General features: G+C 38.2%; 1 protein-coding gene across 1 annotated transcript; it reads left to right on the top strand.

Moving 5' to 3' along the window:
• Positions 1 to 14,434: 14,434 nt before the first annotated feature.
• LOC306862258 (apoptosis-inducing factor 3-like) lies at positions 14,435 to 25,745 on the top strand (the record flags this gene model as incomplete). Its single annotated transcript, XM_079405008.1, has 18 exons — positions 14,435 to 14,523; positions 15,122 to 15,231; positions 15,384 to 15,493; positions 17,362 to 17,406; positions 17,515 to 17,596; positions 17,679 to 17,791; positions 19,165 to 19,251; positions 19,338 to 19,429; positions 19,582 to 19,712; positions 22,213 to 22,328; positions 22,425 to 22,496; positions 22,689 to 22,752; positions 22,849 to 22,925; positions 23,002 to 23,119; positions 23,655 to 23,753; positions 23,849 to 23,924; positions 24,013 to 24,117; positions 25,706 to 25,745. 18 exons carry the CDS (start codon positions 14,435 to 14,437, stop codon positions 25,743 to 25,745), a joined length of 1,626 nt encoding a protein of 541 aa, XP_079261134.1.
• Between the last annotated feature and the right edge of the window lie 1,696 nt (positions 25,746 to 27,441).

Below are 27,441 nucleotides of genomic sequence, written 5' to 3'. Positions count from 1 at the left end.
CAAAATGTGAAAAACCACAAACATGAGGACAAACAAAATCCTAGATTGAACCGTTTTGCTCCTATAGTGTATTGTGCCGCAATGTGACAAAGACAGCACACCACACACACCAACAGATTTTCAACCAGAGTCCATACTGTGAACATGGGGAATCTCGCAAAATCTCTGGAGACTTGACAATAAACAAGATTTTTTTAAATAGCAATTTTAGAATAAAGAACATACAAGGGCAATAACATAGAAATTACATCAAATACAATAACAAACAAACAAAACAAAAAAAACTAAATAAAATAAAAAAAGTCAGCCGCAAGCCAGAAGGAGCCTACACCTGAGTATTAGTCAGTTGCTATTCGGACTCCATTTCCAATCATCCCTCATACCTGGGATTGATCACGCCACACACCTGCACCTCATTTACCTGCACCTCATTAACACACACACACATATAAGCCACACGATCACTCAGACTCTTTGCGAAGTCTTGATTTGCCCCGGCCATCATTTCGGAGCGTTCTACCCGTGTTTGTTTTCTTGGTTTTGATCTTGGACTGTTCTGTTTGCTGCCTGCCCCGACCCGGATTGTTTATACTGGACTGTGATTGTTTGCCGCCTGCCTCGATTCCCCGCCTGTTATTTGACTCTGTCTCTGTTTTGCCTCTACCGTTCGATCTGCTGGTGTTTGACCCTGGACTGCCTGACTACTCTTAATAAAAGCTGCAAATGGATCCCAACCTCTCTGTCGTTTCACAACAGAATGGATATACTCTACCCTTGGGGAGTTTATGTCCAGGCGGCAAGTTGATGATGCAGTCCCATGGCCGATGAGGTGGTAGTCGAGTGGCTGCCTGCTTACTGAAGACATCCTGGAACGCCCTGTAATCAGATGGGACGGAAGGAGACACACTGGATTTGGGACTCTCAATGAGAGTGGAGACAATCAGAACGGGTGATGACTTATGGGGTGGACGTGGAAGATCTGTGAGACAGTGTTGATGACAGAATTCGCTCCAGCGTATAACCTCACAGCTGTCCCATCTGATTTCTGGGGAATGTAGGATGAGCCAGGGACGTCCCAAGATGATGTCCACTGTGGGTCCCTCCAGTACCAGAAACGTGATCTCCTCTTCATGCAAATTACCAATCTTGAGCTTCAACGGAGGTGATTCAAAGTTCACGTGCCCACGTCCGAGCGGCTTTCCTTGGATAGTCTCGACTCGGAGCTCCCGGGCATGCCATCAGCAGGGCAGATGGAGACGGCTCAGGAGGTCTTTCGATATGAAGTTGCCTGAGGAGTCCGACTCGACAAGGGCGGAGGCTGTAATGGAACAGGCTGGAGTGAATAGTTGTACTGAAAGCAGGGGCAAGGTGGCAATGACTGGGTCTAACTGAAGGGTACTCACCGCAGGACGTGGGGGTCTGATGGGGCAGGATCTAATGAAATGATCGGCAGCGGCACACTCTTCTTATGATCAGTAGGACCCCTGTGGAGAGGGTGAGTAGCTTCAAGTACCTCGGTGTAAACATCTCCGAGAACCTGACTTGGACTACACACATCCAAACACAGGTTAAGAAAGCCAGGCAAAGACTGTACCATCTGCGACAGCTGAGGAAATTCAGGGTCTCACCAGCAATCCTGAAAACTTTCTATTCAGGGCCCATAGAAATTGTATTGACAGTGTGGTATGGAAACAGCTCCAATCAGGACTGCAAAGCACTACAGAGAGTTGTGCGCTTAGCTGAGCACATCTCAGGGTCTGCTCTCCCCTCTATGCATCTACCTCAAACACAAAGAAAGTAGAGCAAAGAAAGAAAGTACAAAGAACTGTACTTGTACTCTATACAAAGAAAGTAGAGCTGTAAAAATCATCAAGGACTCAAATCACCCTGGTAACCGTCTATTCACTTTGCTACCATCTGGTAAGCACTTCCGTAGCCTGATGGCAAAAACTGAGAGACTTAGGAGGAGCTTCTTCCCCCAGGCCATCAGGCTCCTAAACTCTAACTCCATGTAAATATCACTACATGTAAATATCACTATATCAATAAACTAGTCATAATTTTTTCTACCTCGTATTGCTGCTATGTTAATACCCTGTACAACTTTTTTGCACATTCCTTCTTATATTACTATTTAAGTCAACAAACATACTGACCTGCACATTTATATTTTTTTATCTTTTATTTTATTCTTATTATTTTTTTTCTACTTTTCTTAATATTTATGTACATTCAGTGTTTTGTATTCTATATAATTGCACTGTCCTTGGAGTGGACCTGACTTACATTTCACTGCTGGTTATATTCTGTATAATTGTGTATGTGACAAATAAAAATCTTGAATCAATAGAGGCAGAGTCCTGCCGCCAGTCGGCGAGCACGCTCTTGATCAGACAGCCGTGTAGAATCCACTTGCATAGGTTCTGGGGAAACCTCATTCCATCCACTAATCGCGGCCAGAGTACGGAACTGCAGGGTGTACTCGTGGGTGGAAAAAGAGCCCTGGCGCAGGTGCAGTAGCTGATCCGAGACCGAGAGCGCTCCGGTAGCTGAGCCAAACACCTCCTTAAAGTGGTTAGTGAAATCTTCATAGGAGTTAATTATGACACTTTTGGCGTTCCATATTGCTCTTGCCCATAACAGAGTGCAGCCCGAAAGGAGGGAAATCAGAAAGGCTACCTTGCAATGCTCAGTGGGAAACTTCTGCGGCTGCATTTCGATATACAGCGCCATCTGGAGGAGAAAGCCGCCACACTCAGCCGAGTCACCCGCGTAAGCAGAAGGCATGGCCATGGGACTGGCAGAGGCAGATCGAGGGACAGCTTTGGCATCAACGAAGCCCGAAGGGTGGTGACCAGCTCCTCCAGGATATCGGTGGGTGAGAAAGGCTGGGGATCCATGGAAGTGTCTGTGTTGGTCCGGTCTTCTGTCACAAACAGAGGCGGAAAAAACAGGTGAATGAAACAACAGGATTATTTATTGAACAGAGGATGTTGATCGTGCGGAGACACTAGCAGGTAAGAAATCCGGAGAGAGAAACAGTTCAAATGGGTCTTAGCTGTAAACTGATCAGAGTCCTTTCTTTGCCGGAACAACGGAGAGCGGGAATCAGGATCAAACCAGGAACGAAGACGGGGAAACTCAGGATGATCGCAGGAGAATCTGGAAAGTAAGTAGCACAGGTAAGTATAGCTGGGTCTGGTGACTGTTCAAGGTCGTGAATGGTAGACCGGACGGTGAGTGTCTGTGGGAAGCATGTACAGGTCCTTCTCAAAAAATTAGCATATTGTGATAAAGTTAATTATTTTCTGTAATGTACTGATAAACATTAGACTTTCATATATTTTAGATTCATTACAACACAACTGAAGTAGTTCAAGTCTTTTATTGTTTTAATATTGATGATTTTGGCATACAGCTCATGAAAACCCAAAATTCCTATCTCAAAAAATTAGCATATTTCATCCGACCAATAAAAGAATGGCCATTATGTTCATTTATGCACTCAATACTTGGTCGGGAATCCTTTTGCAGAAATGACTGCTTCAATGCGGCGTGGCATGGAAGCAATCAGCCTGTGGCACTGCTGAGGTGTTATGGAGGCCCAGGATGCTTCGATAGCGGCCTTAAGCTCATCCAGAGTGTTGGGTCTTGCGTCTCTCAACTTTCTCTTCACAATATCCCACAGATTCTCTATGGGGTTCAGGTCAGGAGAGTTGGCAGGCCAATTGAGCACAGTAATACCATGGTCAGTAAACCATTTACCAGTGGTTTTGGCACTGTGAGCAGGTGCCAGGTCGTGCTGAAAAATGAAATCTTCATCTCCATAAAGCTTTTCAGCAGATGGAAGCATGAAGTGCTCCAAAATCTCCTGATAGCTAGCTGCATTGACCCTGCCCTTGATAAAACACAGTGGACCAACACCAGCAGCTGACATGGCACCCCAGACCATCACTGACTGTGGGTACTTGACACTGGACTTCAGGCATTTTGGCATTTCCCTCTCCCCAGTCTTCCTCCAGACTCTGGCACCTTGATTTCCGAATGACATGCAAAATTTGCTTTCATCCGAAAAAAGTACTTTGGACCACTGAGCAACAGTCCAGTGCTGCTTCTCTGTAGCCCAGGTCAAGCGCTTCTGCCGCTGTTTCTGGTTCAAAAGTGGCTTGACCTGGGGAATGCGGCACCTGTAGCCCATTTCCTGCACACGCCTGTACACGGTGGCTCTGGATGTTTCTACTCCAGACTCAGTCCACTGCTTCCGCAGGTCCCCCAAGGTCTGGAATCGGTCCTTCTCCACAATCTTCCTCAGGGTCCGGTCACCTCTTCTCGTTGTGCTGCGTTTTCTGCCACACTTTTTCCTTCCCACAGACTTCCCACTGAGGTGCCTTGATACAGCACTCTGGGAACAGCCTATTCGTTCAGAGATTTCTTTCTGTGTCTTACCCTCTTGCTTGAGGGTGTCAATGATGGCCTTCTGGACAGCAGTCAGGTTGGCAGTCTTACCCATGATTGCGGTTTTGAGTAATGAACCAGGCTGGGAGTTTTTAAAAGCCTCAGGAATCTTTTGCAGGTGTTTAGAGTTAATTAGTTGATTCAGATGATTAGGTTAATAGCTCGTTTAGAGAACCTTTTCATGATATGCTAATTTTTTGAGATAGGAATTTTGGGTTTTCATGAGCTGTATGCCAAAATCATCAATATTAAAACAATAAAAGGCTTGAACTACTTCAGTTGTGTTGTAATGAATCTAAAATATATGAAAGTCTAATGTTTATCAGTACATTACAGAAAATAATGAACTTTATCACAATATGCAAATTTTTTGAGAAGGACCTGTATTTAAAGGGGAGCTGATGAGTGCTGATGAGTGACTGCAGGTGCGGGTGATCAGTGATCTGGTGATTGTTGTGGCCGGTGACTGGGGTGGCTGTGAATCCCTGGCACCTGCGATGATAGTGTCCAAATCCTTTTGTGCTGCGAAATGACTGCGTTTGTTATTCTTCCATCTTCTGTCAGCTCGCTTTCTGATTGGATATTGTTTAGTTTCACATGATAATCTCAACATTATATGCGCGTTTGTCCTCGGGGTCCCGTGGATTCGTGATCGGGGTGCCTCCGATGTTCTTCTGAGCAGATTCAGTCGCTCTTAACACACCTCACACCACAGGAAAATCTGATAAAATAATCTTTAGATCCACCAAGATAATCGGGACATTACCTAGGATTATCGGAAGGGGAAAAATCGGCCCAAAATGAGCCTGATTATCTTGTGGTGTGTACCCAGCATTATAAAGCATGTATGATTGGATTAAGCTGTGTATGTGTAATCAGTGCATTCAGCTGTGTGTGTAATCAGTGCAATGGATGATGGGAACTGTAGTCCGGAGTGACATGTAACAGTCTGTGTGGTGTTAGAGTCAATATGATGGAGAGGCGACCTCTTGTGGCAGTCGGACGGAAGGCCACGAACCGGATTCGTGACACCCATAGTCTTGTCCCGATGACTGACGAGGTCCTCACTGGGGACCTGTGAATATAATACAATGACAAGATTCAGAAATGAAAGCATCAGTTTGTGTCAAGTATATAAACCAGAGTTTGACATTATGAGTCTCAGGGGGGTTTTTTGCACCAGTTTTTAAAAGTTAAAACACTGGTCTCAAATGAAAAATCTCAAATAATGTGATTCTGGTCCTGGGCCCGTATTCTTAAAGCTTCTAAGAATCCTTTTCGAGAGCTCTTAATTTAGCTTAAAAATTTCTAACTAGAAATCTTAAAAATCTTCATCTTAGTGAGGAGGCAGGGCTGACACCATTGCTACTGCATTGGTATGACACATTCTTTTGAAGGCTATGATTTGTTGTCCATGAAGACAAACACACACACAAATATGTATACACTTAAAAATAAAGGTGCTTCAAAATGTTCTTCACAGCAGTGCCATAGAAGAAACATTTTCAGTTCCACAAAGAACCGTTCCGTCAATGGTTCTAAAGAACCATCTCTTTTTTACCTTTTATAATCTGAAGAACCTTCTTTTTTCACAAAAGTTTCTTTGTGATGAAAGAAGGTTCTTCAGATTATAAAAGGTAAAAAAGAGATGGTTCTTCAGATGTTTAAGGTTCTTTATGGAACCATTTAGACAAAAGGTTTCTTCTACGGCATCATGAGGCACCTTTATTTTTAAGAGTGTATATGTAGTCATTTGGGTAAATAACAAACCAAAACAACTAAATAGTCTTCATTCACACATAATAATAAAACAAAACTTATATCTTCATTAGGCTGTGATAAGAGCTTGCATTCTTGCTGACATTATTTGTATGTACTTTTCTGTTGTTAATGATGTCCAAATAGTTTCTAGTTGTTCCCAAAGACTTGCTTTTGATGAAAATTTTGTATGATCTATCTTTCAATCTATTAAATCCCAACAATAATTATATAATTAATCAAGTCAACGTGTTAAACTGACAGCCCTAATATATATATATGTATGTATATACAGTGTTGGGCAGTAGCGTCGCTACAAGTAGTTTACTAGTTTAACTACATTTCTCAGCAGCGTCGCTGCTTTCTGAATCAAATAGCTTTTCAGTAGCTAAGCTCTTTTTTTGATCAAGTAACGTTACATTATCCAAAGAAAGCATTCTGAAACTCGAGCTCAAATCGGAAATATAACTGCTATGATCACTGATCCTGGATCAGTAAGTGCCGCCACAGACACTAAAGCTCGTAACGCCATTGGCTCCTCAAACTGTCAGTCAAACAAAATGTTTAATATTACTAATATAATGACACATGCAACGATAATAAACGTAGCCTATCTGTAGGCCTATACAAATGGTAACTCTATACAATACGATTTCATTTATGTTAGCTAATGTATTATCTAACATAAATCCGGCCCTGTATTTGATACTGAATACGTTGCCAAATTGGTTTGGAACAGCTGTTGAATAAACAATTGAACTGAACATGCCTGTCTACCTGCTTGACTGACAGTTTTATTGTATATGTATATATTAACATATAGCATAGGCCATATGTTATACAGGCATGTAAAAAATGTTAATGACAACATTTGTTAGCATTTAAAAAAAAGGTATATTTTATTAGGCTATATAGCAGTTATCTCTGTAATTTTTATTATAATACTTTAAATGGTTTAACTGTGTATACAGATGGTATAAATATTAAGAGTTAATTTATTTTTGGATAGTAGAATAATTTGCCTTTTTAACTGATCCAGAATGTCTCAAAATGACATAAGCTTTTAAGATATTTTATGATAACAGTGCATAGTTACGTTTCCCATAGGCCATATCTTGATTATTATTAGCTGCAGCTTAAGCTTAAGCATTTTTTATTGAATTTTTTTTTTTTTTCATTCATCCAGCAGCCCTAAGTAAGGTTATTTCTGCCCTCTAGTGGGACATTGCTAAAGCTTATCAGTAAATGATTTTTCATGGCTGCAAAATATTTGTCAAAATTATTATTATTTTTTTTTAACTAAGTCAAAGTTTATTTCTAAACTAAACTTGTGCATGTTCCATTTAGGTCAATAAAAGCTTTGATGTCTGAAGACAAAATCAGGAGAAAAGTTACATTGATGATGCAGCATGTAGCATAAGATACATATATGCATATATGGCTTCTCATGATCATCATTAGAACTAAGTACAGAATAATGGCATCATTTAAGACTTTAATTAGGGTTTATTTCAATCTGGCACCATGAATCTGGAAAAAGTTGTGCCTGATTTGTGTGACAAATTAAAACGTTTGTTTTTATGTAATATTTTGTTGAATATTTATTAGTTTTTTATTATCTATATGGTATTTAGCTTTATGCAACTCAAATGATTCTTTGTCTGATATAATACAACAGATTTAAACAAAACTACAAAACAAATGAAATACTGTACTAACCGGAGAATACAAAAGGTTGCTTAAGAGGAAAGTTCATGACAGGGTCACTAAAATCCTGAAATTATTACATTCAAGCTTTTTTTATCCATTGTAGATGGCAAGAAGCATACAGATGGAAAATGATGATTTGTGCAACTGTAGATTTATTTGCATTTTATTTCGTATTTTGTTTAGATTCGTATACATGTAGATTCTTAATGCAAAGAGAAATACTATAACTTTTTCTGTTTTGTGTAATATTTTTGTCTGACTTCTGTGGGTGCTGACCAGTCAGGTTGTCCAAGGTGTGACATTATGATGCTTATTTGCTTTTGTTGTATTTTTATTAGTTTTATTTCACTGTCTTTTCACCTTCACTCATTTAAGAATCAGTTTGCTTGTTTAAAGAGTCAGCAATCAAATTTCGGTGCCAAAACATCAAGTTGCCATTTGTTTTCCCTTTTTCTGTTCTTTTACTTGGTGCTCCTTTGGTTAGTTTCTGGATGGTTCAAAATGGTTTCTGCACCCTCATCAGAACCATCTAGAAAGGAACTAAATGTCCTTAACTAACCATAACCAGGAGTTGTCCTCTCTGCATAACTAAATCTAAAATACTAAGTTTAAACAAACATTGGTCCACTTGCGCTGAAAGTTTCATGATTCATCCAACTAGTGAAGAAGAACAAATACAGAACCAAGAACATAAAAATAAAAAGGTAGAAAAAATTTAAAATTAAAAATAAAAAACACATTCGCATGTGTACAGTTCAGTGTCACTTAATGGTCACATTGACAAACAAATAAACAAATGAAATATTTCTGTTTTTAATGTTGGTGTTTTTAATAATTTAATCCATTATTAGCTTCATATCAACTCACAAATTCGCTGGAGTTCTTAGCCCAGTTTGGGGAAACCCTGTAATGTTTAATGCATTTCATGATGTTGATATCAAAACATGGAATATACATTCTTTCTCTTTGCTTTTTTATATCAATATGACACATTTAATGGTGAGTTTAAAACAAGTTAGACAAAAAGTCATTTAAAAAGTAGTCAGAATACATTAAATAAAACGAGTAACCTAGATTACGTTAATAACTACAGTTTTCATCATGTAATCTGTAATCAGTAATGGACTACAATGTGTATAGTGTAGTATAACCTACTGTATTATTTATAGTAAATTCTTTATGTCAGTATAAAGTCTTTAAGGTCAGTTTAGATCAATTGTATCTTGAAAGGAGCATATGAACAGTGTCAGTGTTTTAGAGAGAGGTGCAGAGTCACACACTTTGCCCTGTGCACACGTCTATTGTTGTATACTGCTTGCTCAGCCGTTCTCTCTTCTGTTGTTTTACCACAACAAATGGCATGGCTCTTCAACTAAATGCCCTCTTTACACTTTCCGCAATCTGATTGGCTTTTGGAAGCTCCATTTCCTTTTTTCTCCCCAAAACACTAAATTTGACCACCCCTTTTTGGAGTAACCAAATTCATGAGTGAGTCTGAGCATCTGAATGATGAAATGCCTGAAGGTCAGGTCTGGTCTCCTGGATTAGGGACTTGTGAACTGCTCATTACGGTCATGACAGCCGTCCCGAGAGTTTGATTGTATGACAGCAGTCCACAGAAAGGATAGTTTTTCAAAAACATTTACTGGAGAAAATCCTCTCTTACTGATCAATTTGTGATGTCTGAGGTACAATCAGGTAAGCATCCAATCATTTGTTATATCATTATTTTCTCTTGTTAGTGCTGGGCAATGATTAATCGTGATTAATCGCATCTAAAATAAAAGTTTTTGTTTATATAATATATGTGTGTATACTGTGTTTATTTATTATGTATACATAAACATACACACATACAGTATATATATTTAGAAAATATTTACATGTATTTACATGTATACATTTATATTCATATAATTTATATTATATATAAATATATTTAATATATAAACATAACATATTTTTCTTAAATATATACTGTATATGTGTGCATTTATATATACATAATAAATATACACAGTACACACACACAGATGTGTATATATATTAGTGCCGTCAAACGATTAATCGCATCCAAAATAAAAGTTTTTGTTTACATAATATGTGTGTCAGTCATCTGTCGTGTGTCATGTGTTCCGCCTCTTGTGTCCATATTTGGTTTATTTCCTGTCCTCGTCTAGTGTCAAGTCAAGTCAAGTCACCTTTACTTATATAGCGCTTTTTACAATGCAAATTGTGTCAAAGCACTGCACAATATAAAAAAAAAGGAAAATAAAGTGTCAATAAGTTTGAATAGTGTCTTTGCAATAAGGTCGGCGATATCGCTGGAAATGAAGCGTCCCCAACTAAGCAAGCCAGAGGCGACAGCGGCAAGGAACCAAAACTCCATCGGTGACAGAATAGAGAAAAAAACCTTGGGAGAAACCAGGCTCAGTCGGGGGGCCAATTCTCCTCTGGCCAAACAAACCAGCAGTTCAGTTCCAAACTGCAGCAAGTCAGGTTGAATGGGCTCAGCTGGTTCCAGTGGTCTTTTCCGATGGCTGTCTAAGTGGCGGGGTCCTCAATGGGGATCTGTCTCTGGCGTTCATCCAGGTGTTTGGCCTCTGCCTACGATCAGGGACACATACGTCATCTCCCGGCGCTGATCCTCCATCTCAGGTGTTCGGTCATCTCAGATCATGTAATGGTTAGATCCAGACTGAAGTTCTGTAATTCCTGGCTACCACGGGATGTTAATCCCGTGGCAGAAACGTAGAGACAAGCAGAGACATGATTAGCGTAGCTGCTGTTCCATCTAAGCAAAAATAAATTGTTCAACCCAAGCTAAAGAATAATAATAATGTACATTTGATCAGATATAACTGCAGTACAAGATTATAAAATGCATTATGTGTATGCTTGGCTAAAGAGATGTGTCTTTAATCTAGATTTAAACAGAGAGAGTGTGTCTGAACCCCGAATGTTATCAGGAAGGCTATTCCAGAGTTTGGGAGCCAAATGTGAAAAAGCTCTACCTCCTTTAGTGGACTTTGCTATCCTAGGTACTACCAAAAGTCCAGAGTTTTGCGACCTTAGGGAGCGGGTTGGATTATAGCGTGGTAGAAGACAAGTTAGATACGCAGGTGCTAAACCATTTAGGGCCTTATAGGCAAGTAATAATAATTTGTAAATGATACGGAACTGAATAGGTAGCCAATGCAGAGACTGTAAAATTGGAGTAATATGATCATATTTTCTTGATCTGGTAAGAACTCTAGCCGCTGCATTTTGGACTATCTGTAGCTTGTTTATTGAAGATGCAGGACAACCAGCTAACAGTGCATTACAATAGTCCAGTCTAGAGGTCATGAATGCATGAACTAGCTTTTCTGCATCAGAAACAGCTAGCATGCTTCGAAGAACGTCTGCGTGTTCCTTGTTCCTCCCTGCTGTGTGCACCATGACAGAAGACCAGACCCTACAGTAAGCGGCGCCCCTTCACTCTGTTTTGTTTTTTCGTTTTCAAAAGTCTTTTGTTTTGTTCCTGTGTGTCTGTCCTGTGGCAAGGAAGTCGCCACTCGTAATCCCGCCATAGCCCACTGCAAATCGGCGTGGGAGTTCGGCGGGATCACCACGAGTCCGCTGGCCGTGAGCCCTCCAGCCCGCAGATCGCGGGAGTTATCCACCGCCGCCCGCGGCTATCCCAAGCCAGCCGCTCACTCCAGCCCGCCGTTCGCGGTCTTCATGTCGGTCTTGTCCATGGAGACTCATTTGGCCTGCCCCCTTGTCGTGGAAGTGGAGGCGGTTGCTGAGGGACCCTGTGAGGGCCCCTGACTCCTTGTCATGCCCAGGTGAAGCCTCAGCTTCCGAGCTAGCCCAGGAGGGCTTCCTGTTCCTGTGGGCGGTCCTGTCCAGTCCTGTTCCTGTTTGTCTAGCCCCAGAGGGCTTCCTGTTCCTGTGTGGACTGTCCTGTCATTTCATGTCCTGTCCTGTTTGTTTAGCCCTGGAGGGCTCCTGATACCCCCGAGCTACCCCATGGAAATTTTTTGGGGGGGTAGAAGGGTTCCGACTGGAGTGGCCGGGTCGAGGGGCGAGGCCACAGCCACGAAGTCCACCTGCCATGGCCTCCTGAGCCCCTTGCTCCGCCTTGGCCTCCGTCTGTCTGTTCCACTCTGGAGGTCCCCGTCCTGTATTCCTGTCCGTGTCTGTCCTGAGGGGCCTCCAGAGCGCACAAAGTAACGAGTAGACCAGACGACACGAAACTGAACAGGCAGGAACATAAATACACAGGCTAATTACTAAAACACAGCTGAACGGAATAAACTAATAATCACACTAAACAAGTACAGGAAACAAACCAAATATGGACACAAGAGGCGGGAACACATGACACACACGACAGAGGACTGACGTAACTCCCCTCTCCCGGAAAGTGCGTCTCACACCTTAACAGTTCCACATTTCCTGCTGGGAGCTAAAAAGGCCATGGCGGAGCAAGGGGCTCAGGAGGCCATGGCAGGTCGCTCCAGCTGGATCCCCCCCCCCCAAAAGAAATTTCCATGGGGCAGCTAGGGGGTATCAGGTGCCCTCCGTGGCTAAACAAACAGGACAGGACAGCCCACAGGGGCTGTTCTCAGAAGCTGAGGCTTCTTCTGGGCATGACAAGGAGTTAGGGGCCCTCACAGGGTCCCTCGGCAAACGCTTGCATTTTCGTGACAAGGAGGCAGGTGGCTGGGAATGGCCTCTGCGGCCACAACAAGAGGAGCCGCCTGCCCCAGACGAGTCTCCGTGGACATGACCGACAAGACTGATAAGATAAATTAAAACTGTTCCTGAGGGCAAGACAAGATTTAAAAACAGCACTCCTGGCCGTGACAGGTGGACTGGATCCAGGGGATCTGGGAACGGCACTCCTGGCCATGATTAGGAAACTGGATCCACGTGAATCGGGGCTTGAGTCAGCGGCAGGCTTGCCACAAGACCTGCAGGCAGGCTAGGGTGAGCCGCGGACGGCGGGCTTGAGGGCTCGCGGTGATCCCGCAGACTTGCAGTGGGCTAAGGCGGGATGACAAGCGGCGACTTCCATGCAGCGGAAAACAAACACAGGAACATAATAAAAACTAGAAAAAAACTAACAAAACAAAACGGTGAAATTATATAAATAATTTTATATATGTTAATGTTCATATATATAATGAACATTAACATATATAAAATTATTTAAAAATGCGTTTTATGGTGACTGCAGATGCAATGGACAGTAGGCTAATCATGTGACGCAGCATTCTGGCATCCGGGACGGCTCGCGCCTCATGTTTGCGGCTTAAAGAAATGATCATAATTGATGGACAGCTATGCCGTGAAAAGACATCAGCAATCCAGCGCCGAGAAAAGAATAAAACAAAAACAAGATGAAACCCGTGCATCATTTTTTGGTAGGCTACATTCATAATCCTGTGAAAGGTTTCTGGCTGTTGACGTTAATAACGTGTTTTAATGTTGGTAATAATTTAACCACCAACAACGCATATAATATTCTCTCTGACTTTCCATGTTTCCTTACGAAAACTATCCATGGTTTTACTACGAATAAAACCAAAAATCATGGTCCTTGTAGCCAACCGCAAATTAAACATGGTTTTGTTACTTCAAATACTAATTTACAAAGAAGTATTAAGATTTTATATATATATATATATATATATATATATATATATATATATATGTTTATATATATATATATATATTGTGGTTATAAAAACAGACCTAAGCCAACAACAGCCTTTAAAATGACTTAAAATACATTATATAAAAACAATGAGGCAATAATGGTTGCTTCATTAATAATTATATGGTTTCATTGAAAAACACTGTTAAAATACATAATTTAAAACAAAATAAACAATTTAGATATTTACATAACATATTTTTACAAATGCCTGTAAAGGGAGCCAAAGGCCTGGTAATACATTACAGAATGATCAAGTCATTTAATATTGACCAAACATTTAGGCTTATTCAAATGTCCACTTAATATTTAATTTTTGTCCACCAACTGCTCAGTTTTCTTTTGTGTGATTTTTGAATGCTTGAGACTAAAAAAATCAATCAGACAACTGTATTGATAAAATAATAGCCAAAGGTAACTGTATATAGAGCTAAAATTGTAATTTGTAAATAATGCAATTTAATGACAATTTATTTATTTACGTTTATATTTTATTAAAGTTCTATTTTTTTTTTTTTACATCCATAATATTTTGGGGAGGGGGCACAAGAATGCAATTCTGCTTAGGGCACCCATTTGGCCAGCAGTGGCCCTGCATATATATATATATATATATATATATATATATATATATAATATTGATTTTGTTTATTTAATGGAGTATTCTTAATGTTCACTTCTCTGACAGTGCGATTATGCTTGTAACATTTGATTATGTAATTACAATTATTGTGATATTATGTTTTTCTCCATGGCATTGTTCTTACTATGAGTGATATCATTTATTATTTTATCCGGGCTGTTATGGTTATAGGTTTAGTGGCTGGTTTGGAGGTGGAGGAGGAAGAGGTGACAGATGTCGTATGTGACAAGACAGAACTCAAAGATGGAGAGTAGGTTCTATATAAATACCTGTCATTTTAATAATAATAATTTTAATAATATGTATTATATTTTTAATATACATATTTATGAACAATTTCAATATTTTATCAATGAAAACACAGAAAAGAATAATTCAGAAATCAATTTGAATTTTGCATATGGAAACTGGATTGCAAATAGTTGCATCATGTTTGAAACAGTTCTGATCTTTTGTTTTATGGCTGTAAATTTCTTCAAAGTCATACTGTATGTTTTAAACCGTAACAATTTAATTTAGGGACAAATTCTCACTATTGGCTTGTTGCTTAGTAGCAGGCACATTGCTTGCATACTGGCTGTTTATTAATACCTATAAAGCACATATTAATGCCTTATTCTGCATATTTTAGATACCTTAATCCTACCCTGTACCTAAAACTACCTTACAAGCTATTAATGAACAGCAAATTAGGAGTTTACTGAGGCAAATTTGTAGTTAATAGTTAGTTAATTGTTAGAATTTGTCCCCAAATTAAAGTGTGACCATTCTGTGCATATAAAGATGTTGAAGGACACTCCCACTGTGTAAAACTCAAGATGTCTGCGTGTGTGGTTCTTGTGATCTAGAATGATGGAGGTGGAGGTTGGTGAGCACAATGTTCTGCTGGTACGCTGTGATGGGGTGTACAGTGCCATCAGTAACCAGTGCACACACTATGGTGCTCCACTGAGCAAAGGTAGCTCATTACCAATCTGTTTTATCAAAAGAAATCGAGTTTGGTGCTACTGGCTTTCATCTTCTTAGATAAATAACATGGGAGAAGTAAAGTATTACAAGGAAAGTCATGTGAGCTTGTAGTATTACAGTGTGTTTGCGGTTCCTCTGCAGGGGTGCTGTCAGGTCACAGGGTCCGCTGTCCCTGGCATGGTTCCTGTTTCAATGTGAAGACTGGTGACTTGGAGGAGTATCCTGGAATTGACTGTTTGCCCTGCCACAAGGCATGTATTACCATATATTTCTTGACTGATTAACGTAAAGTCTTTAAGAATTAAATGTACATTAAATTATATTATAGATTTTATATAATATTTTATTTATATAGTATATAAAGTATAATATTTTATGTATACATATTAGACTATTTATTATAAATTAAACATATAAAATTAGCTTGGTAAGAAGTTTTCATACACTACTAGCAAAAACTTATGGAATAATTAAGATTATTTAATGTGTTTGATAGAAGTCTCTTGTTCTCACCAAGGTTGCATTTATTTGATCAAATGCAGTAAAAACAGTAATATTGCGATATACTATTATACAATTTAGATCTGTTTTCTATTTGAATATAAAGTGTAATTTATTTCTATTATGCCAAGCTGAATTTTCAGTAGCCATTACTCCAGTCTTCAGTGTCATTACAATATGCTGATGCTCAAGGAACATTTCTTTTTATTATCAATATTGAAAACAGTTGTGCTGGTTAATATACATTCAATAATTTGGGGTCATTAAAGGTGGGGTAATTTCGATTTCTGGAAGCCAATGTTGATATTTGAAAACCAAAACAAAAACGCCCCTACCCCAAAAGGGTCTCGCCCCTATTTCGATAGCTCCGCCCCACACATACGTAGCGTACGCAACCCAGGAAATGTACGCCCAGGAAATTTTCTAAAGCGTTTTTGAACAATTACATACCCCACCTTTAAGAAAAACAAATAAATAAATACTTTTATTCAGCAAGCAAAGGGACAGTAAAGACATTCATAAAGTTACAAAAGATTTATATTTGAAATCAATACTAACATAATACTAACATTTAACATTGATAATAATAGGAAACATTATTAATAAATGAGGACTAATAACATTTACTAATAACTGAGCAAAAAATCAGCATGATTTCAGAAGGATCATGCTGAGAATTTAGCTTTGCCAAATAAGATATAAATACGGTGGCCGAGAGAGCTCAAAGCGCTGTAACTTCAGAAAACTCATGCAAATAGAAAAAACACCAGCAAATCAAGAAAACATCTTCATCAATTTGACAGCAGGTGCTGCAAATGCTCACAACACAAACAAATAAAGAAACACACTTCAAATGCTCACAACACAACCAAATAAATAATTTTATTTGCAGCGCTCTTCTTTTTTTGGTTGTGTTGTGAGTATTTGCAGTGCTTTTCTTTATTTGTTGGTGTTGTGAGCATTTGCAGTGCATGTGTTGTCAAATTGACGAAGTTGTTTTCTTAATTTGCAGGTGTTTTTTTCTGTTTGCAGTGCTTTTCTTTATTTGTTGGTGTTGTAAGCATTTGCAGCGCATGCGTTGTAAAATTGAGGAAGTTGTTTTCTTAATTTGCAGGTGTTTTTTTCTGTTTGCAGCGCATTGAGCTCTCTTGGCCACCGTATATAAAGGCCGATTGCACACTGAGTCTGAAATTTTCGTCCAAATTTTCGCACATTAAATAAATACAACCTCACATTGTGTCAGTCACGTTTACACACTGCCTCTGAAACTTTCGTCCATCTTAAAAAAATCGAATCAGGTTCGATTTTCTGCGTTTTCGCATCCGTAGCAAGCATTTTGATAAGAAAGGATAACAAATATGAAAAATACAAAAAACGCATATGAAAATTTTGGAATCAGTGTGCAAGGACCTTAAATGGCATTTTATATTAAAATAGAAAACAGATGTTCTAAATCCAATAATATTTCACAATATTACTGTTTTTACTGTATTTTTTAACAAATAAATGCAGCCTTGAGACTTTCAAAAACATTACAAATATTGTAATTATTCCAAACTTTTGATGGTAGTGTACAGGCTAACATATTTAACTGATTTAATGTTATTTTTCTTGACAGGTGAAAGTCGAAAACAACAAAGTTTATGTGTCTGTAAAGAAAAGGGTAAAGTACCTTCATATGGACATTTTATCTTCTGCATTAAATGTATGAAACCAAAATCATAACTAGGACAATTCTGAGAGTAAAATGTTAAAAACCTTTTCTGTGCAGATCCAGGGTCAGCCTAAACGTATCAAATGGATGGGAGCCAGAGATCAAGCGGTGCTACATACTGTCATGCTCCTAGGAGGAGGTGAGAGAAAAATGTCTGATATTCCCTGTATTTGCTGATTTATGTGGACAGTTTTAATGTTGCTGTGTATTGTTGAGTGCAGGCGCAGCCTCTTTAATGTGTGCTGAGACACTACGGCAAGAAAACTACAGTGGCAGGATTATTATGGTATCTAGAGATGACCTCCTTCCATACGACAAAACCAGACTTAGCAAGGTGAGACGCGAGATCTGTGAAAACTGGTGCTAGAACTGTTTTTGCAGGAAAAAGATGTTAAAGTTGCTGTTAACAGCTGTTAACACTTTTGCAACTGAGACTACATTTTGAATGATTGGATAATTAATTCACACAAGTGATTGATTCTGCTTCACTTGAAAATATTATAGTGATTGATTCTGCTTCAATTGAAAATATTATTATACTGGTTACATCTTGGTTGGTGAATATTGTAAAAATGTTTAAACTTATCTTTTAATCTAATATTCCTAAATGAATATAAAACATCTACAAAATCCATTTTGAATGCATTTCACATGTGGTTTGAGATTAATTATTTAATTTCAGAACAACCCAAACTGGTTTGGATCCTAGCAAGCAATGTAAAAGTCTACATAAATATATTTCAATAACTCTAGACTGTATTAAGTTACAATATATACTTATATGATATTTACGATATACTTATGGTTTAGGCCTACTGAAACATTACTGTTACAAATGAACTCTCTCTGTTATTTTTATACACTGGAAAACACTGGCTTTGAAACTACAGTATTTTCACTCAGAAATTTATGGTCAATTTAAAAAATAATCGTAAGTAAAAGGCAAGTAACATCAAATAAATCATTACATTTTTAAGCAGAGAGACTGACTTCTATTTCTTGTAAAATGTACTCCAATGATCCTTGTTTTATTTTTAAAAAATTTACTGTATGTTTTTTTTCTTTCCAACTTTCCAGGATTAAATAAGAATACGCTATATTTGTTTTTAAAAAGTATCAGGGTTTCCACAAATATATTAAGCATCACAAGTATTTTCAACATTGATAATAACAAGAAATGTTTCTTGAGCACCAAATCAGCATTAGAATGATTTCTGAGGGATCATGTGACACTGATGAATGGAGTAATGAAAAATTCAGCATGGCCACCACAGCATATCTGTTTCACATTTTAATGAAGTGATGTGAAGGCCAAGTGTGGTAACCCATACTCAGAATTTGTCCTCTACATTTAACCCATCCAAGTTAGTGTACACACATTAGGAGCAGAGTAGTGAACACACACACTGTGAACACACACCCGGAGCATTTTTGCTGTGGCACCCCCGGAGCAATTGGGGGTTCGGTGCCTCGCTTAAGGGCACCTCATTTGTGGGTAATGCGGGTGGAAAAGAGTGCTGTTTATTCACTCCCCTACTTACATTTCACTGAGAATTAAACCTGTTTGAGATTTAAACCATTAAGCTATAACTGTCCCAAAATCATGGTTCCACTGAGGCTCGAACCCAGGACCGTCTGTGCATAAAACAGACATGATAAATGCTTTGCAACCTGTTATTATTAACATTTAACCCAATCTTGTTTTAGATAATGAATGCTGAGAGCGAAAGTCTCTTAATGAGAAGAATGGAATTTTTCCACAAGTATGATATTGAGGTCTGGCTGAAAAAAGAGGTGAGAGTTAATCTTGTGTCTCTGTCGTTTATACTGATATTTATACCAAGAATCACATGACAATATCTGAGTTGTACTTTGTGCAGGCTTTATCAATAGATACAAACAAGAAAACAGTGACATTTGATGATGGATTAATCCAGTGCTATGACCAGATCCTTATTGCAACAGGATGCAGGTAAGTGTCTGATGATAATTACTGATATAAACTATTATTTAATTGTACTTTTTATTGTAAATGTCTAGATACAGCATTATTTTTCATCTTTTACTCAACTTCGGTCCATCCAGATTCCAGAACTTACACACTACTTGATATTTGTTCTTCAGAGCAAAAAATCTAGATTGCCCTGGTGTGGACCTGGAAAACGTGCTAATGCTGGAAACACCAGAGGATGCCCGGTGCATTCACTACGCCTGCATGGGCTGCAGGACAGTCGTTGTGGGCACTTCCTTTGTTGGTACACACACACACACACACACACACGTTTGGTTTTGTGAAAAGTGGGGACATCCCATAGGCGTAATGGTTTTTATACTGTACAAACTCTATGTGCTATTGCCCTACACCTAAACTTAGCCCTCACAGGAGACTGTGCATTTCAACTTTCCCCCCCAAAAAACTCACTCTGATGATATCACTCTGCTTTTTGAAAAGTGGGAACATGGGTCAATGTCCTAAAAAGTCACCTTCACCTTGTAATACCTGTGTCATTATACAAATTTATAACTCACCACCCTCTGTCTTCTTTCAATATGCAAACAGTAGATAGATATAGAAACAACAGAGAGATATATTTATAATATGCAAGTCTTTAAATGTCAAAATGTTTTATAAGGTGGTTTTTCATTAAAAATTATTAATAAAAATATTTCTTAATATATATTAACCATTGTTCACAAGCTTTTTTAAAATAAATAATTAATAAAAAATAATTAAAAGAAATTAAAATACATTTTTCACATTTACCACAAAATATCAAGCTGTTTAATAAACTGTTATTTAAAAAATTACACTGTTTTCAACATTGATAATAATAAAAACAAAATGTTTCTTAAGCAGCAGACCAGCACATTAGAATGAATCAATTTCTGAAGGATCATATGACACTGAAAACTGGAGTAATGATGCTGAAAATTCAAAATTGCTGTCACAGGAATATATTACATTTTAAAATGATAATAGAAAAATAATATTTAAATTGTAATAACTTTTTTTTATTTTTGGTCACTGTCTACTTTCAATGTACAATCCGAATTCCAGAAATGTTGGGACGTTTTTTAAATTTGAATAAAATGAAAACTAAAAGACTTTCAAATCACATGAGCCAATATTTTATTCACAATAGAACATAGAGAACATAACAAATGTTTAAACTGAGAAATTTTACAATTTTAGGCACAAAATGAGCTCATTTCAAATTTGATGCTTGCTACAGGTCTCAAAATAGTTGGGACTGGGGCATGTTTACCATGGTGTAGCATCTCCTCTTCTTTTCAAAACAGTTTGAAGACGTCTGGGCATCGAGGTTATGAGTTTCTGGAGTTTTGGTGTTGGAATTTGGTCCCATTCTTGCCTGATATAGGTTTCCAGCTGCTGAAGAGTTTGTGGTCGTCTTTGACGTATTTTTCGTTTAATGATGCGCCAAATGTTCTCTATGGGTGAAAGATCTGGTCTGCAGGCAGGCCAATTCAGCACCCGGACTCTTCTACTACTAAGCCATGCTGTTGTAATAGCTGCAGTATGTGATTTTGCATTGTCCTGCTGAAATACACAAGGCCTTCCCTGAAATAGACCTTCTCTGGAGGGGAGTATATGTTGCTCTAAAACCTTTATATACCTTTCAGCATTCATAGTGCCTTCCGAAACATGCAAGCTGCCTATACCGTGTGCACTTATGCACCCCCATACCACCAGAGATGCTGGCTTTTGAACTGAACGCTGATAACACACTGGGAGGTCTCTCTCTTTAGCATGGAGGACACGGCGTCCATGATTTCCAACAAGAATGTCAAATTTGAACTTGTCTGACCATAGAACACTTTTCCACTTTGAAACAGTCCATTTTAAATGAGCCTTGGCCTACAAGACACGGCGGCGCTTCTGGACCATGTTCACATATGGCTTCCTTTTTGCATGATAGAGTTTTAGTTGGCATCTGCAGATGGCACGGCAGATTGTGTTTACCAACAGTGTTTTCTGGAAGTATTCCTGGGCCCATTAATAATGTCAATGAAAGAATCATGCTGATGAGTGATGCAGTGTCGTCTGAGGGCCCGAAGACCACGGGCATCCAATAAAGGTCTTCGGCCTTGTCTGGAAAGGTGTTCGGCCTTACGCACACAGAGATTTCTCCAGTTTCTCTGAATCTTTTGATGATGTTATGCACTGTAGATGATGAGATTTGCAAAGTCTTTGCAATTTGATGTTGAGGAACATTGTTGTTAAAGTATTCCACAATCTTTTTACGCACTCTTTCACAGATTGGAGAGCCTTTGCCCATCTTTACAGAGACTCTGCCTCTCTAATACATCCCTTTTATAGCTAATCATGTTACAGACCTGATGTTAATTAACTTAATTAGTTGCTAGATGTTCTCCCAGCTGAATCTTTTAAAAATGTATTGCTTTTTCAGCCCCTTTGTTGGCCCCGTGCCAACTTTTTTGAGACCTGTAGCAGGCATCAAATTTGAAATGAGCTCATTTATTGGACAAAAGTGTAAAATTTCTCAGTTTCAACATTTGTTATGCTCTCTATGTTCTATTGTGAATAAATTAGTGGCTCATGTGATTTGAAAGTCTTTTAGTTTTAATTTTATTCAAATTTAAAAAAAACGTCCCAACATTTCCTTAATTCAGGTTGTATATGGACAGAGCATGATGACAAAATATTATGTGAATTTTTCTTTTAACATGTTTTTTCCCTCCATAATAACTAATCTATTGTGTTTGGCATTGAAGGCATGGAAGTGGCCGCCTATATGATAGATATGGCCAGTAGTATCACGATCATTGGAAGCAGTGAACTCCCCTATCAGAAGACTCTCGGCCCAGAGATAGGAAAGGTCACCATGATGGTATGTTATCAAGGCCAATACAACCATCTCAGTTATACTGTTATCAAATATGTGCTTAATGATTATCTTCTTACTTTGCTTTGTTTGTTATTTAAGATGCTGGAAGAGAGAGGGGTGACATTCTACATGAATGACGCCGTTGCAGAGGTTCAAGGCGAAAATAAGAGGGTAAAATCAACAGGGTCACTTGTTCTAAAAATAAATGTATTTCTTTTTTTTCCAAAAACAACACATCAGTACTTTCTTATGGTAGTTAATTGACTGAAATACATTATCAAGAACACTTAACTGGACGATGGCCTCTTTTTCATTTGGTTCATTAAGACATTAAGGTTAAAAGAATAACCTGTTTTTTTACAGGTTAAGGCTGTGAAATTGAAGAGCGGTATCACTATTGAAGCCGATTTGTTAATCGTTGGAATTGGTATGTACAGTCATAGAACTGAGAACAAAGTGCTTCTTGAATTTAAATCTGAACAACAGGTTTGTGCTCTCTTCTCCCCAATTATCTCCATATAAGGTGTCAACCCCAATTCAGAGTTTTTGAAAGGGAGTCCAGTGAGGATGGACTCTAAGAGCTATGTAATTGTGGATAAGGTAAGCGTTATGACCAATTTCCTTGAGCTCAAACCTTACACTTCCAAAATCTTTAATCGTGTCCCTATCTGTCTAGTACATGAGGACCAACATAACAGACGTCTACTGTGCAGGAGATCTGACCTCCTTTCCTCTCAAAATGGCAAAAGGCCAGAATGTGAACATCGGCCACTGGCAGACAGCGCAGGCACATGGTAATCAAATCTGCTAATTTTGCCAACTTTTAGGAGTATATTAACATATAGACGCCATAAAGATAATAGATGTGAACTAAAAGACTTAAAATATGGGGTGATACACCAACTATTGGCAAAATATGTAGCTGAAAACATGATTTTAAAAAAATGCTTCTGTTTGCATTCAATTATTTATTTTTCCTCACAAAACCATTTGTCCAAAAACTGAAAATTCATGTTTTGACTGTATATTTTTGGTTCATTGATGAAACTTGTTATGTGTTTTTACTGTCTCAGCATCTATTTTGTGCATGCAACTTGGGAAATGTGCAACAGGTAAACATGCCAGCAGTGTGGATGCACTTCATTGAAACCCAAAATTATGTTTGAGTAGCAATTTGTAAAATTAGCTCAACTGAAGTATTAAGAGGCGTCTCTTTCCTGAAAAATTTTACTGGTGCAAAAAAATTTGGTGCATCACTGGTCTTTAAATATATAATTGTGTAGTGATAAAATGTCTTTAATTTCATTGCAATAACTTTTGCCTTATTAGGAAGGATTGCGGCCTTAAACATGTTGCGCAGGGAGGTGGAGCTAAACATAGTGCCATTCTATTGGACCGTCCTGCTGGGGAGAACTATTCGATATGCTGGTGCAGCCTTTTAACGTACATGCCTATCACGCTTTACGGATTGTAAAATACAGGTATTTGTATGTAATTATGTCCCTATTCTTCATTATTTGCAGGGTACGGGGAGGGATACACTGAGATGGTGCTGAAAGGAAGATTTGAGAACATGAAGTTTTTGGCACTTTATCTCAAGTAAGAAGCTGTAGGTTTGTGGCATCCATTCTTTAAACTTGTTTTCCATTTAAAGCTTGAAAGATTGGCTGTGTACTTTTAACTGCAGGGATGATGAGGTGGTGGCTGCTGCAGGATTGAATGTTGAACCGGCCGTCTCTGTAGTGGCAGAAAGGTTGGCAGAAGGAACAGTGATTACAAAGGCAGAAGCAGAGTGAGTGAGAACTCAACATCAGTTACGGTATAAGTGAAAATGCAGATATTCCTGCAAGTTGAAGGTTCACTGAATCATTTCTTCCTCATTGTTTATATTCATCTTTCTTAACAACTGATACAACCAAGGAGTCAAAGTTTGGTTGGTTAACTAATGAAGATGTTATTTTCCTGCGACCCCAAATCGATTATAAGTTTATACTAAAAATATGCATACTTTGCTCAGTATACATACTACATATGACGTATGTATAGTAGTATGGTATACTCTCAAAAAAAAAAAAGGGTAGAAAAGCTGTCAGTGGGGTGGTTCCCTTTCAAAAGCTACATCTTTGGACCTTTTTACCCCTAACAGGAGCATATTGGGATCTTTAAGGCATGTATTGGTACCTAAAGTGTGCATATTAGCACCTAAATGGTACACAGTGGTAGAGGTCGACTGATTTTGGAGTTTACCGATACAGATAGCTAGGTTGGACCATATTGGGCGATACTGATTAATCAACTGATTTTTAAAATGGATACTGACTGAAAACTAAAATAGTGCTTTACTATTTAAAAAAAATTGTAACTGAATAAATGTATAAAAATTAGACATCAGTGATTCGCCTGTAGATGACGCTCTCATACTGTATTATGACATTGGATTTCTCAGCGGCTCCAGCAATGGACGCAAACCCCAAAAAAATCTTCATGGACTTTTGGCAATAGCCGATAGTTCCAGCAATTGACTATCGGTGCCGATTAATTGGCAAAAATGTCATATTCTATTTTGAACAATGGCTGCATCTGAAATCACATACATACTACTGTGTATAGTAGACGTAGACAAAAAAACAGTATGTGAAAAGAGCAGTACGTCAGAGGCTATGTGGAAGTATACAAATTACTTACTACTTCCGCATCTAATTGACACTTACTTTACTATCCCATGAAGCCACAGGGAAAGGATTTGTGAATAGCAGTGAAGTGACTCTGGTAGGTCACATGACAGTGACAATATGACAAATGCAGTACATCCAGATTTCATTCACACTACACACATTCATTCTACATAATGCTCACAGAGCGATTACTTATTCAAGAAAAGTACCTACACAGGGAGTATGTGATTTCGGATGCAGCCAATGAAAAGGAAAAAGACAGTCATTTGATCTCAATATGGCTGCCACCATGAAGGAGGTACCTCCCTTATGGAGAAAAAACATTTTTCTATGAAACTGATATGGATTCTTCTTCTGATGTGAGTGTACATAATTTTAAACATTCGTTGAAATACTGTTAAAATACACAATTCATGTAGTCATTTATGTAGTAAAATGCTAGGTGCTCCTTTAAAGAGGCTAAAAGCAACCACATACCGTCAGAGTAGTCAAGTCAAGTCACCTTTATTTTATATAGCGCTTTTAACAATGTAAATCGTGTCAAAGCAACTGCACAATATCAAAAAAAGGAAAATAGTGTGTCAATAAAGTAAAATTAAAAGATAAAAAAAAAGATTTTCAGTTAAAGGCATTTCATTATTGAATTCAGTATGTGTATTGTATTGTATTGTTAATGTTTTTACTGAGGTTTTCTTTCTTTTATAGGTCAGATGATCTTAGCTGGCTGAAGCTGCAGCCCATGTGACCACTAACAACAGTTTGAACTCCGAATCATCAGAATTCAGCCATTCTGTCCACAGTCCATCCCATCCAATCATGCCTTTACTCAGAAGACTTTTTTGTAACATTTATAAAGGCCAGTGCATTACAGTATGTCTCTTCAAGAGCTTTGTACACAGTTCACAAAGAGTTTGCCATTTTAACACTGATATTCAGAGAGGAGAACCACTACCCACATACGACTATGAAAAAATGAGAAGCTTTTATACTGTTCTTGCTGCAGTTCCCTGAGCTTCCAAAGAAAATGTGAGATTTTGCCAGTAAGCTCAGGTTGAGATCCACTTTTCTGAATATGAACACAAATATTTTAATCTATATTATTTATTAAGATAGCCTATTTATCATCTAGTTTGTATAAGCTCATTTACTCAATGTTTAGAAGGAAAAGTAGATGTAATAGAGTTAATCAATTATTACGTACAGTCACTCTGGCATACTATGTGCTTGATAGATCCAGGTGGCGTTGTTGGTCATCAAACTGTGAAATGGAGCATGGGTAGTGGAAAAATAGACAATCACTGAGTGCACATCCAATCATAGTGCTTAGGAGGATTAGATGAACACTGTGCAAAGGATGCTGAATGTGACGGTGGTCACAAAAGGGGGAGCATATAATAGAGGTGGACAAACATGTTACAAAAGACCATATTACAAAAGAAATGCTGAGCTTCTCTCTTATATCGCCTCTTATTCTCTCTCTCTTCTACCACGCAACCCAGTTTTCCATCCCAAATCCTCATAACTCACTTCTGTTCTTATCAGCAAGAATTTGTGCAGAGATATATGGGTCATATACGACAGTCCAAATCTGGAGGTGATATGTGGGCCATGAAATAGAGCTTAGACCTTAAGAAGCTATGTAGCAGAGAATCGAAAAGATTGTTACTAGATTGTTAAAGTCTATCTAACATTATCTAACATTTTCCACAATCACTTAATTAGTTAGGTGGACTGCAAGTTTTTATTAAAAACAACAACAACACATTTTAATGCTATTATTAAGATGCAAAATGCACTCTATATAGAAAGTAGAAAAGGAAGTGAGGAATAGTTTTGGTATGACTTGACATTCTGTACAGACTGATATTGCTGATAAGCAATTTTAATGTGATGACTTCCATGTTGGTCCATTTTTTCTATCAGGAAGCATGTTGCAGTACTGATGCATTATTAATGACATGCAAATGGATGAGCCCTTTAATAGGTCCAGTTTACTTACACACTACAAAAAGTGAAATCAGGTTGGCAACCGTATTTTACAGTTTCAGTTTATAATGTTATACATCACAGTTTTGATACAGCATAGTAAGGAATGTACACATGAGGCACCATTATAACAGGAAGAAGACCGTCACAAACCAGGCTGCAGAGCAAGTGTATAATTTGCACTGGTTGGGCAGTTTTAGTCACTGTTACTCATTCATGGTTCATATCTTGTTTTTTACTCAGTTTAAAAATATAGCACATCTTTGTCTTACTCATATCTGTAACCTTTAAATCAAAGCAATAAATCATGTTTTACTGGTTTGGACTTTTTGCATGAATTCATATCAACATTAATGATTTAAATTTGTTTTATATAAGAGAACGTGAATATATAAGTTTGGGGTCGCTAAGATTTTTAAAAATGTTTTTGAAAGAAGTCTCTTAAACGGTAACAT

This window comes from Barbus barbus (genome assembly GCF_936440315.1).
Source record: "Barbus barbus genome assembly, chromosome: 43".
Classification (NCBI taxonomy): domain Eukaryota; kingdom Metazoa; phylum Chordata; class Actinopteri; order Cypriniformes; family Cyprinidae; genus Barbus; species Barbus barbus.
Note: the sequence above shows the minus strand (reverse complement) of the source record. Positions and strands in the feature narration are given on the sequence as shown.